At 34.9% G+C, this 12300-nt stretch overlaps 2 protein-coding genes across 2 annotated transcripts; one reads left to right on the forward strand and one right to left on the reverse strand.

The window, feature by feature from the left end:
- Positions 1 to 5113: 5113 nt before the first annotated feature.
- LOC129575755 (uncharacterized) lies at positions 5114 to 10552 on the forward strand. Its single transcript, XM_055459748.1, has 7 exons — positions 5114 to 6223; positions 6320 to 7110; positions 7298 to 7304; positions 8554 to 8843; positions 9181 to 9385; positions 9488 to 9711; positions 10328 to 10552. The coding sequence occupies exons 1-7, from the start codon at positions 5996 to 5998 to the stop codon at positions 10482 to 10484; spliced, it is 1902 nt and encodes a 633-aa protein (XP_055315723.1). The 5' UTR covers positions 5114 to 5995; the 3' UTR covers positions 10485 to 10552.
- On the reverse strand, positions 10470 to 12218 carry LOC129575497 (RAB6-interacting golgin). Its single transcript, XM_055459219.1, has 4 exons — positions 11949 to 12218; positions 11314 to 11773; positions 11061 to 11201; positions 10470 to 10960 (listed from the first exon to the last, which is right to left on the reverse strand). The coding sequence occupies exons 1-4, from the start codon at positions 12013 to 12015 to the stop codon at positions 10753 to 10755; spliced, it is 876 nt and encodes a 291-aa protein (XP_055315194.1). The 5' UTR covers positions 12016 to 12218; the 3' UTR covers positions 10470 to 10752.
- Between the last annotated feature and the right edge of the window lie 82 nt (positions 12219 to 12300).

A 12300-nucleotide genomic window follows, 5' to 3' on the forward strand; every position in this document is an offset into this window, starting at 1 on the left:
CCCCTCTGGCATCTATGTGTGAACGGAATAGACACTATTATACTACTACATTGGTCTTTCGTTTTGGCACATAGTGTATTTGTCGTGTATGTGTGTGTGTGTGTGTTGTGTTCTGGATGTATTTTTGTGTGGATATCTGAAATCTTGGGTTGACCACATTCAGTTATAAATTTGAATACCCAATTCGATTGTTGCAAAAAGTACGGTTGCCTAACAGCTCTCTGTTGGTTAGACGTACGGTCCGTTAACTTTTCCAAACATTTTGGTGCATGTACTTGGATCTATTTAAAACCACAAAAACACACAGTGCAACATTTTTGCCCAATGGTGATGCGATGCAATTCCAATAGTGAATTCATACACTTTCGAAATTAAGATATTTACATTTATTTCTTTTTTCGGCGTAAATATTTTGTTGAATTCTTCGTTCAAGTACAAGAAAGAAAAGTCACTCATAAACCATATTTAAATAGCCCAAGTTAAGCGGAAATTTCTTTTCATTTCTTTATAATTAAAAGCTACTAAACTATCTTATTACACAGATTTACAGTTTTAATTATGCGAAATTATACAAAGTAATTATCAGGAAAGTCATGTATGCAAACCAAATGCATTTGAATGGACTGAAACTTTTCATTTTTATCAAATTATTTTGAATACATTTATTTGTTGTTGTTGTGCACACTTTTTGTTTGGAATTATGTTGGGTCTTTAGATGTTTATGTTCATATTCTTATTTGTGTTTAAAATCGAACGCAGCCAAGGATCAAGCAAACTCATACAACTGAACAGTTTTTATGTGTACACTGTACAACATTGTGATGCGATAACTGTCGGTGTCAGGGGACGAAAACATTGCAATATATTCATTAATTTGCGACCATCACCTATCACTTAATGGATTGTAACTGTTTCCGAAACATTAATTATTATATACGGTGAGCAGATCCTGCCTGCCCTATTTACTGTCGAAAAATCAAATCAAGCATATTTATGTTTATATGTATATGTATATGTTTATTTTCATATGCCACTTGCTCATTTGCATTTATATTGATAGAGCCGTGAACATTATAATAATGCAGTGAATAATGTAAATAAATGAACATGCACGCTCTTGCTCATTTCCACATACGTTTTATTTCGGTGAGCTTTCACTCAGCGAAAAACTGTTATTGAAAAACAAATCCAACATAATCTTCCATTTTCTCCACAAATACATTTATATTATTGCACATTGAATATGCGAAAATCAGAATATATCGATTAAACAACAATTATTTTTTCTATAAGCATTTAAAATTTATTCAAATAAATGCTTCGAACCTTTTTTTTTTGGATAGAGATTGATAGCTTTACGCACTCCAGCTGGACACTTTTCAACTTGAGAGACGTTCGGATCTATTAATAGCTTAACACGTTTGAAACATTCCTTAGGCCGTTTGTTGCCCAACGTAATAATAGTAGCTCAGAATAGGTGCGAATTCGTTTCACTCGCCACTTCATTTATCTGTGGCAAATTTTATTTTTCAGCATTGAAGCAGTTCAAATTTTGTGGTCTAAATCGCCTTATTCATTGCAATGTGTATTTTTAATTCCACCTTATGTTATCATTCAAGCAAATATTTATAAGTGCCAAATAGAGGCATATTTGTGTTTCTAAGAACTGAAATGGGAATACAGCAGTGTTTGAACTGAAGCGCAACATGAAATTTGTTTCTTAAAAACGTAACATGAATCGTCGCTTCACTAAAAACGCACCATGAAAAATTGAAATTTTGAATATGGTTTTCCGTATTTTCCGCAAAAACTATATTAGATAACGAAATGTTATCTCCAGCAAACTTATAGAAATGGTCAAGTTATTCTCTTTATTCCCATTTTTATTATCAACCACACATTTATACATCAAGATGTCAAAAAAAAAATGCCCGGCTGGGTAGCATTAGCCATTTGAAGGAAAGAGCTTAAAAAAAAAAATTATAAATGCATGCACCAAAATTCTAACAGAACTGTTATGCGAAGAAATCGTATTCACTTCAGAAGTGACAGCCGCACTCTATTCATCCACTTCAGAAACGGCGTCGCTGCATTTCAAAACTGTTGAAAGTGTCGGTTTGCACCATTCGCCGAAGTGATAAGAGTAAACACATAGCTTGTATTATGCAAGATTCATTTTTTAAATTGTAGCCAAGTCCTAGCACAGATGCTATCAATTTTATAAGTGATGATGAGACCAAGATATGTTTTTGTTGTGAACGAGATGGAGAAAGAGAGAGAAAATAGTTTCCGAAAATGTTGAAATGTAGTTTGCAATTGTGTTTATCGGGGAGTTCGTTCGCGTATGTAAATAATCTATCAGGAACTCCAATTTAAGAAGATCCGTAGATTCTTTCCGTTTGATGATTGCCTCCCATATTATCGAGATGAAAAATTCATAGCAAAATCATACATTCTATGTATGATTTGTGTTCGTTTTTTTTTTCTCCCTCCTCGCAATACAATATTCATTATGTGATTGCCAATCTCAGATGGGAGCATATCCGTGAATGAATTTAAATTTCATGCCACGGGCTATAATTACGTATACAGTTTTAACAATGAAGTAGGATTAAGTCTAGAGCTCACTGAAAGTGAGAAATGGTTAGATTGAATGAAAATGAAACTCAGAACATCATCGTCAGTTGCCGATACGGAATAATGGTATGGAGATTTTGTGGTGTTTTCAAAGCAACCATTCTATGTATGAAATGTATAAATACTACGTCATCGTAGCAAAGACTAGTGACTTGCACAAACAACATATTCTCATTACGGCTAAAACTGCTGTTGTTGTTGAGCTCAAACGCATGCATAATAAAACGAAATGAGATCTCAAATAGTCGGAATGTGAGCGGCCGTGTATGCATACAGTACTTGGTGTACAATTCTTATCATAAATGATGATGTTTACGCTAATACATAATTAAAAAAATAAAGCGACGGCAATTCACAAAAACTTTTTGTTTTATCTTTTTGCCCTCTTTTCACACATACGCACAAACAACAAGCATTTTCACACCGAGACCGAATCCAAGAGTATTTGCATGGTTTTCGCAACACCATTGTTGTATTCATTATCATTTTATTTCCATCCATTGACAATCATCATCACCATAGCCGTTGCTTGGCCTTTGTTCCTTTCGAATGCGGTATGCTCACACTTTATTTAGAATTCTCTTCGGACCAATAGCGCCTAGCTATAACTAATTTTCTGCTATGAAAGCAAACGCATATTGTACACGACGGAAAGTAATACTAGATCTGTTGCGGGAAAATTGCCATGAATTGTGTGCTAAAAATACTGCCCATAAATGTTGAAAAAGTTTGCTTATATCGCAGTATTTAGGAGGTCATCAACAGAGGTGCGAAGCAATTACTATTTTATGTTTCAGAATAATCAACCGAAGCAATTTTCTGCAAACGCATAATTTGAGAAAATTCCTACAATCCGTTCGCCTATTGCCTTTGCATGGAAACCGTTACACACCACTACCAAAGGATATGGGCGATTAGAAGGTATTTTTCTTTTACACAGAAATACAACAAAGGAAAATCAACTTGTTTCGATACCAATTTGAGATTTCGAACGGCAACAAGAATACAATCAATACACTTATCAGAGTTCGTTTTTGTTAGACTTTTTCATGCTACATTTTTTTCCGCAATTGTCGAGTGTAAACTTTTTATACATATCGTACCAAATGTTTTCTTGTTGTGCCACATTTGATTATGCGGAATCAAATTTCCATCAAAAGCAATATTGAAGCCAACTTTGTGCAATTCCATTATAAACCAGTATACAAATAATTTTCATATTTATATAGTTTGGGAAACCAGCTATACATAGCTGGAAATTTGGCCGAAAGACAAACTAAGAGCAATACAGGTGATCAAAAATTTATCATGTCCAACATTCCGTTCTGACCAACAGTCAACCCATTCGATTGACCGTTTCTGAATAGATGTACGGTACGCCCTATCAATGTACGCTTCTTTTGCAACAAGTTAACCAAAACATTTGCAAGGTGTGGTCATTGGTCAAGCATGTGAAATATATTGCTTTTTGACACTTTGAATCTGTTTGCATGATATGTACAGGGGGAACGTTTATCAGCAAACAAACATACATACGCGCGCACACACGCACACAATTTGAAGTGTTGGCTTCAGAATACATGATATTGTAAAGTAAAATACGATGGAACAAATGTGGAAACTATGAGTTGTATTAATATTTTGAGAGCTCGAAGTGGCTTGAAGGCAGAACGGTTGCGCCGTCATACCGTTAACGGTATTGAATTTTCGAATATGATGTTGTTGATACGGAAAAGATTTCCAGGAAATAGTCATTTCCTTCATGTTCCGATGTTTCGACAGTTGCTAATATTCACTTACTTACCTCAAGCCAAAATGAAATAACACAACTACATAAATTGCCCTATTTCCTGTCGCTTCGTTGATTAAATATATTTCTCTTATTTATTTTTTTGCGTTTACGCCAAAAATAATATTTCAAATGAATTTTCAAAAGACGTGCACGATTAATGGAAACGAAATTGCTGTTTTGATGTCTCACATAAAAAGAATATGATGTTGTCATTATTTATCGGTTTCTTGACATAGATTGTAGTTGATTGTGCTAAAGTCAAGCATATGATACCGTCATACATTTTGACAAGGTTTATTGGGACTTACTGAATAAAGAAGACCAATAATTATAAAATGTCAGGCCAAACATAGAAAACATTTTGAAATGTAACCGCACATTCAAGAATGCATTTATATAACGGCAACATACAGACAAGAGAGCATTTTTCGATGATTCAAAGTTATTCACATGACAATGAAAAACTTATCACATTGATTTGTGCCTGTAGACCTTTTATCATTTTGTTTGCAACGAATAATCTTGAATTGAGTTCGAAATATCCAATTAAAAAAAAATTCTTTCAATTTTAACAAAATAAACCGTATTTACTCTATGTGTTGCTATGTCGATGGCAACACTAGAACGATGTCAGTTCTAAAGCCTGGTGTTGCTCAGAGTACAACTGAATTCGAATTGACAGCTCGTGTGCGAATTGTGACGGCATTTTGACACACCGAAACATACGAAAAAGCGAAAAAGAAACATTGACATTGTGAATGCAGAATATACACAGAAATTACAGCGATTGTGTGTCTTCTTCGCGTTGCAAGAAAAACCGATTTAGACCTTTGGAAATAATTCGCCTGACTCCAACAGGTCCGTATAAACAAAACAAAAAACTAGCATAATTTAAGATAAGTTTAAAGCAAGCCGACGGGCATTTGGCTGAATACGAAAAACAAAAGTACTGAACAAACAAAATACCGATGTTAAAACGAAGGATTATTACACAATAGAGATCTGTCAATTTGCTTGTGTATCATTCAAGTGATTCACATGTTGGTGTTATTGCCGACAAATCAAAACACAATAGCGAACCGAGAAAGAATGAGCAAGAGATGAACTGAAAATTAAACAAAATCAAGATGGCCACGTCTTATCACGTCAGTGAGAAAGACTTTACTTTATTTAGCTTAGACTATGTCTTTCGACGGTTGCGGGTACAACGCGTCTAGGCTGTGTGTCATTTTTAAATCGTACAAACAGTGAATTACCGTATACTAACAATCAATACAGAAACAAACAAAAAACAAAAGAAAAATGTGATGTGTTCGTGTTGCGCGCTAGCTTTTTTCGTCTTCACACAAAAATTCCAGTGATGAACTTTGTGTGTAATAATTATTATGAACGTGCCCAATATAAGTCAAATAAAATTCAGATTCTTTTGCATATGAACAACAACAAGAGTTAAATTCACTATAACGCGCATAAATTAATTCGGTCATTTGATTTAAAGTGACCGATTTCGTTCAGTTTTTTTTTTTTTTTTTTTGTCAACGTCGTCCGATTACAAAGGGAAAAAAGATGACTTATTCGGCAGAGTGTAAACTGTTGGAAGCCGATTCCGCAACAAGTGCATCGAATGCAATCAACTCTAGAGCATTATATATGAAAAAAGTCGGAAGTGCGCTCTTTTATGGCGTTGCCTCGTTTCTTATCACAGTTGTAAACAAAACGGTGTTAACATCATGGAAGTTTCCGTCATTTTTGGCACTCAGCATCGGACAAATGGTTGCTGGCATTGTGATATTGGTGAGTGATTTCAAACGACCGAATATATTGAATGTTTGTTGTTGTTGTTGTTGTTGTTTTTTTCTCACGTCAACGATTCATTTTTTTCACTTTCAGGCGATGCTCAAGCAATGTGGTGTCATTACATATGCCGATTTTTCAAAAGACATACCAAAAAAATTGTTTCCATTGCCATTGATGTTTTTTGGAAATATGATGTTTGGCCTGGGCGGCACACAAGCACTACCTTTGCCAATGTTCACAGCAATTCGTCGATTTTCAATTCTGATGACCATGATGCTTGAATTCAAAATTCTAAGCGTCCGTCCATCGAAGCCAGTGCAATTTAGCGTTTGGTGTATGGTTGGCGGTGCACTATTAGCGGCCAGTGATGATTTAACATTCAGTTTACATGGCTACACATACGTGATGATAACCAATGTTCTAACGGCCGCGAATGGAGTACTCCTGAAGAAAAAATTGGATACAAACGATATCGGAAAAAACGGGATTATGTTTTATAATTCGGTGATAATGCTGATGCCAGCCATAATCGGTGCATGGGTACTTGGTGATTTTGATGCGGCTTTCAATTATGAACACTGGACAAATCCATTATTCTTTGTGCAATTTTTCATGAGCTGTGTCATGGGCTTTGTGCTATCGTACAGTATTTTATTGTGTACACAATTTAATTCAGCCTTAACCACCACGATCATCGGTTGTCTCAAAAATATTTGCGTTACCTATTTGGGAATGTTTATCGGTGACGACTATAAATTCTCGTGGCTAAACTTCATTGGTATTAATATCAGTGTGTTGGGAAGTTTACTGTACACATACATAACGTTTGGCAAAAAAGAAACACCACGCAAAGTGATACCAGCAAAAAATATCGACAACGTATAGCACTGGCTATGGTCGTCACATCAATATGCTGCCAATAACCTTGAAACCGTCATGCATTTCGTGTAAAAAAAAACACTAACAAAGTGCAAAACATAGGTCTAAACAACGACGAAAGCATTTTTCGTCGAAATTTCACTTAGCATTGCCTTGATGTGTACCATTTATTATGGCCCAATATTCAAATAGTATATATGTATGTACGTTGTTTGTTTCTTTTTTCTGTTCATCTATAGATTTAACAAACAAACGATTAGAGTAAAGAAGAGAATCGAATAAGAGTAAAATATGCCAAAGCGTCATGTAAATTATTTATAAAATTTCATTATCTAAGTAGGTTCTATATCGGTAACGATTGCACGAAGTTGTGTAGATAAAATGGAACAAAACACTTTTATGTTATATAGAAAAATGTGAATCGAGGGAATTGACATGTTCTATGATGCCATTGTTATTGAAATTTTGTATTTAAGAGACTATATGATTTTAATGTGAAGAGGAAATCACAGAAAAAATGAGCCACGTATTACTATGAAATACTATCTTATCGCTATGAGCTTGAGCTTGTGGTTCGTGAGAACATTTCCAAAAAAAAAAAAACTTATTAAAATTTGCGCAGAATTTCAACTTCATCGAATGAAAATGAGACTTACATAGTGAATTCCAAGCTCATTTAAAGCCAGCAACCATTTGTGATCGCATTAGAAAAAAAAACATAATAAAAATCCACCATTCAACCGATTGCAGTATGGAGTCAAATTTCCTTGTGTGATAAGTGACAAACAGGCCAATTAACATTGCTATCGAACGGTGATATGCATCGCAAATTGGACTTATCTGTTCTAGTTGTTTTCTTTTTCATTCAACTTGTATAAACACAGGTGAAATTATTTAGAACAACAAAGAAAAAAAATATTTATATGATAATAATTTAACCGTAATTCCAAACCAAACTAGGGCTTTTTCGAGCGATGAATTATCAATAAACTACTATTTGTTAGTAAATGTACATACATTTTTTGTCGCTCTCCATTTATGCATACATACATTTACCATTGTATTTCGTTCATGTTTACCAGTTGTTTTTCGCACAGAAAAACAATCAAATGCATAGATCATAAGAGAAGTAAATTAATTTAGAACAAATGAACCGTTTGAATAAACAAAAGCAATATGGACACAGTCGAAATGAGTTGTGTGATACTTTTGACTTTCAATTATTTCGTATTCAGCCAAAAAAAAAAAAAAAAAAACGGACAAATTATAATGCCACATACTTGCGGCCATTTCATTAAAATTCATCTCTTTTGGGTTCTTATCTTGACAACAATGGAATGTAAATCCCTTGGGCCGGATACGAACGGAAAAATCTGTTTGAATTTGAGGTCAAAACAAAGTCTTATTATGTACTTTTTTCTTCTTCTTCTCCTCTGATCTTTTTGCAGCTTGAAAACTACTTAATTAAAACTCAATACACGATGATACGTCGTCAGTTGTTATGCCCGAGAGTTTTTGGCATAAATAAAGTACGGCAATTGATTACATCTAGCGCGATGAAAAACAAAACCGATATCCATAGAAGCGTTAATCAGTTTCCTGAGACTGTTGACATTCAGAACGGAAGTAATGAGCATAAAATTGGCGAACCCCAACACGATTACATTCACATATCGAATTTTCAGCGACTAATTTTGAGCGTTGGATCATCAGTGGCTGCTTTGGTTAACCCTCATCGGTAAACAGCTGTCTAATTTATTATATTAATATTTTCATATAATCGCATAATTGGATTATGTTGTTGTTGGTGCTCTTGGTGACGAAGCAAATTTTATCATACACACAACACAGTTATATCTGAATCGCGCATATAATAAGGCAATGATTTTTTATTCTTGTCTGACGAAGAAAAAAAAAACCTGTTTTCTTGAATCATATTGTTTTTGACAGCCTTGAACCTTGATACTTTGTTTCGTCACTTCTAGTTACTTTAATGCCATTGATTCATGTGTTAGAGCTTGTATTTTAAAGTGATCTCATCCGGCGTATTTTTTTTTTTTTGTATATTCTATTAGGCATGATATGATTGCTTGCTTGGGTGAAACAACCGGTATTGAAGTGTTGCAAAAAACATTGCAATTAATGAAAGTTTCACCGGAAGGCAGCCAAATACTTGCGGAGAGGCCACGAATCAATTCTGAAATTATCGACTTGAATGCACTCGGAAGACTACCCACCGACACATTTGGTTACGCCTACAAAAAATTCCTTGATGACAATGTCAGTAGTATGATCATCATTTCTTTATTCAGTCGTTTTAACTAGCGGCATCAAGCAAGAGCATGGCTAATTTGAACAAATATTTATTTTATGTTTAAGCAGAATGTCACACCCGATTCACGTATGCCCGTCAAATTTCTAAATGATCCCGAACTCATGTATGTGATGACACGGTATCGTGAGTGCCATGACCTTATTCATACAGTTCTTGGAATGCCGACGAACATGCTCGGTGAGGTTACAGTTAAGTGGATTGAAGCGATAAACATCGGTTTGCCCATGTGCTATGGCGGTGCAGTGTTTGGTGCGATGCGCTTGCGACCAAAGTAAGTAATTCTCTCGCTTCACTCTTTCTAACTCAATCAACATATTTTTCCATTCAAAATATCCAGTAAGTCATTGCAATTTATGTCGTGCTAAGCAATCGTTGTTCTTTTTCCTCTTCTTCATTTGTCGTTCAACGTCATAATGCGATTCGGTATCATACCGAGGCCGACAACTGTCTTCTGTCGAAAGCATCACGTTCACATTGTTGGCGATCGCAGCCGTCTTCATCTCAATTAATTATACATATATACACAAAATACATTACGAGAATCGCGAAATTCCAAAAGCCCCTTCTTTCGGTTGCTTTGTTATTACATTCTCCTCTTTGTCTTTCCATTTCTCATTCATTCTACTTAGTTTAAATTCTTACCTAGCTCTTTGCATAATGTTGATTTACGATTATGATCGGCAATAAAAAGAAAAACGTTTTCATATCCATGCACATGCACATATATGTCAGAACGAACCAGATTGATCATCGTTTCTGTCTTTCTCGTTTATTGTTCCAGTTTTATCTTCCTTTTTTCGACATTTCGCCGAACTTCATCTTTTCCCGTCTAATATACTATTCAAATATTTGTTTCTTCTTTGTTTCTTCTTCTCTGATTCCTGCAGACAACGTGAGAATTACCGTCAACACTATCTGCCATGGGCCCTGAACAACAGCAAACACTTGAAACCACTTATGAATGTTTACTGGGAGAAACGATGGGACCAGAAGATCGATGAATTACGTAAAGAACTCAACATTGAACCGTTAGAAGTGAATTGAGAGATTTTTATTCGATCATTATTATTAAACATTAAAATGAGGATTTTCGAATCGACCTTTTAAAAAAAAAAAAAATTATATATATATATGTATATGTATTTGAAATTGTATTATTAAACGCTGACCGATATGTATTTGGTTATTGCTATTAAATTAACTACAATTCGTTGGAATTTAAATAGTGTCAGTTTTGCCGCCTTCGTCGAGAGTTGAGCAAAGAATAGAAAAGATTAAATCGTTAGATTTTAGGAAGCACTTGTTGCACATTTCAATTTGTGTTGTTATGAATACTAAAATCGATGCCAGAATTTAGGCCAACCTTGTCTAGGAGTTCCGTTAGCTTTTTCGCTTTGCGATCCTCATTATGCGAAATAATTGTGCACAAATGCTCTGTTAGCATTTCCTTTTTCTCCGAAATTTGATGTAAATTTAGCTTTGCTGCTAAAAACTGTGACTCAATTTGATGATAGTTTTCTCTGTGAATAGAATCGAAATTTAAATTTGAAACCAGTTTACGTAAATTAATAATAATGACGGCCGCTAGACTGAATGACTAATTTAATCAAAATATTTTACCTTGTTGCCGTATATTGTAGCGTGACGGCTTCAATTTCTTTGCGAAGAATTTCAACATCGGCTGCTAGCTCCTGATCCAGTTTATCAAGTTCTTCACGAATCTTGGCAATTTTTGTTGCTTCGGCAATAGACTGTTCAAAACTGAAAAGTAAAAGAGAGGCAACAAGAAAACAAAACCCCATTAAATTAATTGCCACATTGTTTTGTTTCTTTTTCTTCGTTTCTTCATTAAAAAGTTGGAAAATACAGTTACCGTTGTTCGATTGCATTACTGAGGAGTCTTCGTTTCTCTAGATTGGCTTCTTTCATTAGTTTGTGGTGTTTTTCAAAGTCCTTCAGTGAGATTCCTTGGAACAGTGAGGGATCATCTATATTGGTGTCATTGCTTTTGCTCACATTATTGTTATTTTTATTATTTTCGGCGGCAATTTGTGTTCGGTGATCATATACAGTTGTAGCATCGATTGGACTGACTTGTTGGGCATCATTTGTGCCACGCGTTGTTTGCGATAGGGGTTTGTAATGCAGTGCATCTTGTAGAGCCTGAATCGTTGACTCGGATAGATTCGATGTGTCATTTGCTGACGTAGCATCTTCAGATGCATTATTTTGATTGATATCACTTCTGGCAATTCGATCGGCAGTTTTGGTGTCACCATTCAGCTTTTTTATCGTATGTTTACGTACAGTTCCACCTCCATTTGGTCGCTTAACTGAAACAATCAAATTAAAATCTTTACACACTTTTATTTTACTCTATTTCTACGCAACAACAACAATAAAAAAAAAAAACATGGGAGCACGACATAGATAGACAAATAAGTGGGAAAAGATAGAAAGAGAACGCGATAAAAAAGAAAACAACACACGCCAAAATAAAATGATTACCCTGTTCGGATTTTGAACTGATTTTGTGAATTTCATCCACAGTAAAACCATTGAATTTATTCGACATAATGCCGATGTTATTTGTTTACAATCGTTTACATTCAAACAGTGCGATAAAACGATATCAACTTGATTTGCACTTGAGAAAAGAGAAAACAACAACATAAAATGCGTTACACTGTCTATACACTCGGTTTTCTCATTTCACTCTGTGTGTTTCTTGTTGTGACAACTGTGTGTTGATGATCGTTCACCAACGAAATTTCTTTTTGACCAGTTTCACACGACTACAGCGCCAAGTGTCATTTCAAAAATCGTTCGAATACTCACTTCTTGTGTGTGTGTGTGTTGT

This window comes from Sitodiplosis mosellana, unplaced genomic scaffold (assembly GCF_009176505.1).
Source record: "Sitodiplosis mosellana isolate CC-2019 unplaced genomic scaffold, AAFC_SMos_1.0 Smas_scaffold_6167, whole genome shotgun sequence".
Taxonomy (NCBI): Eukaryota; Metazoa; Arthropoda; class Insecta; order Diptera; family Cecidomyiidae; genus Sitodiplosis; species Sitodiplosis mosellana.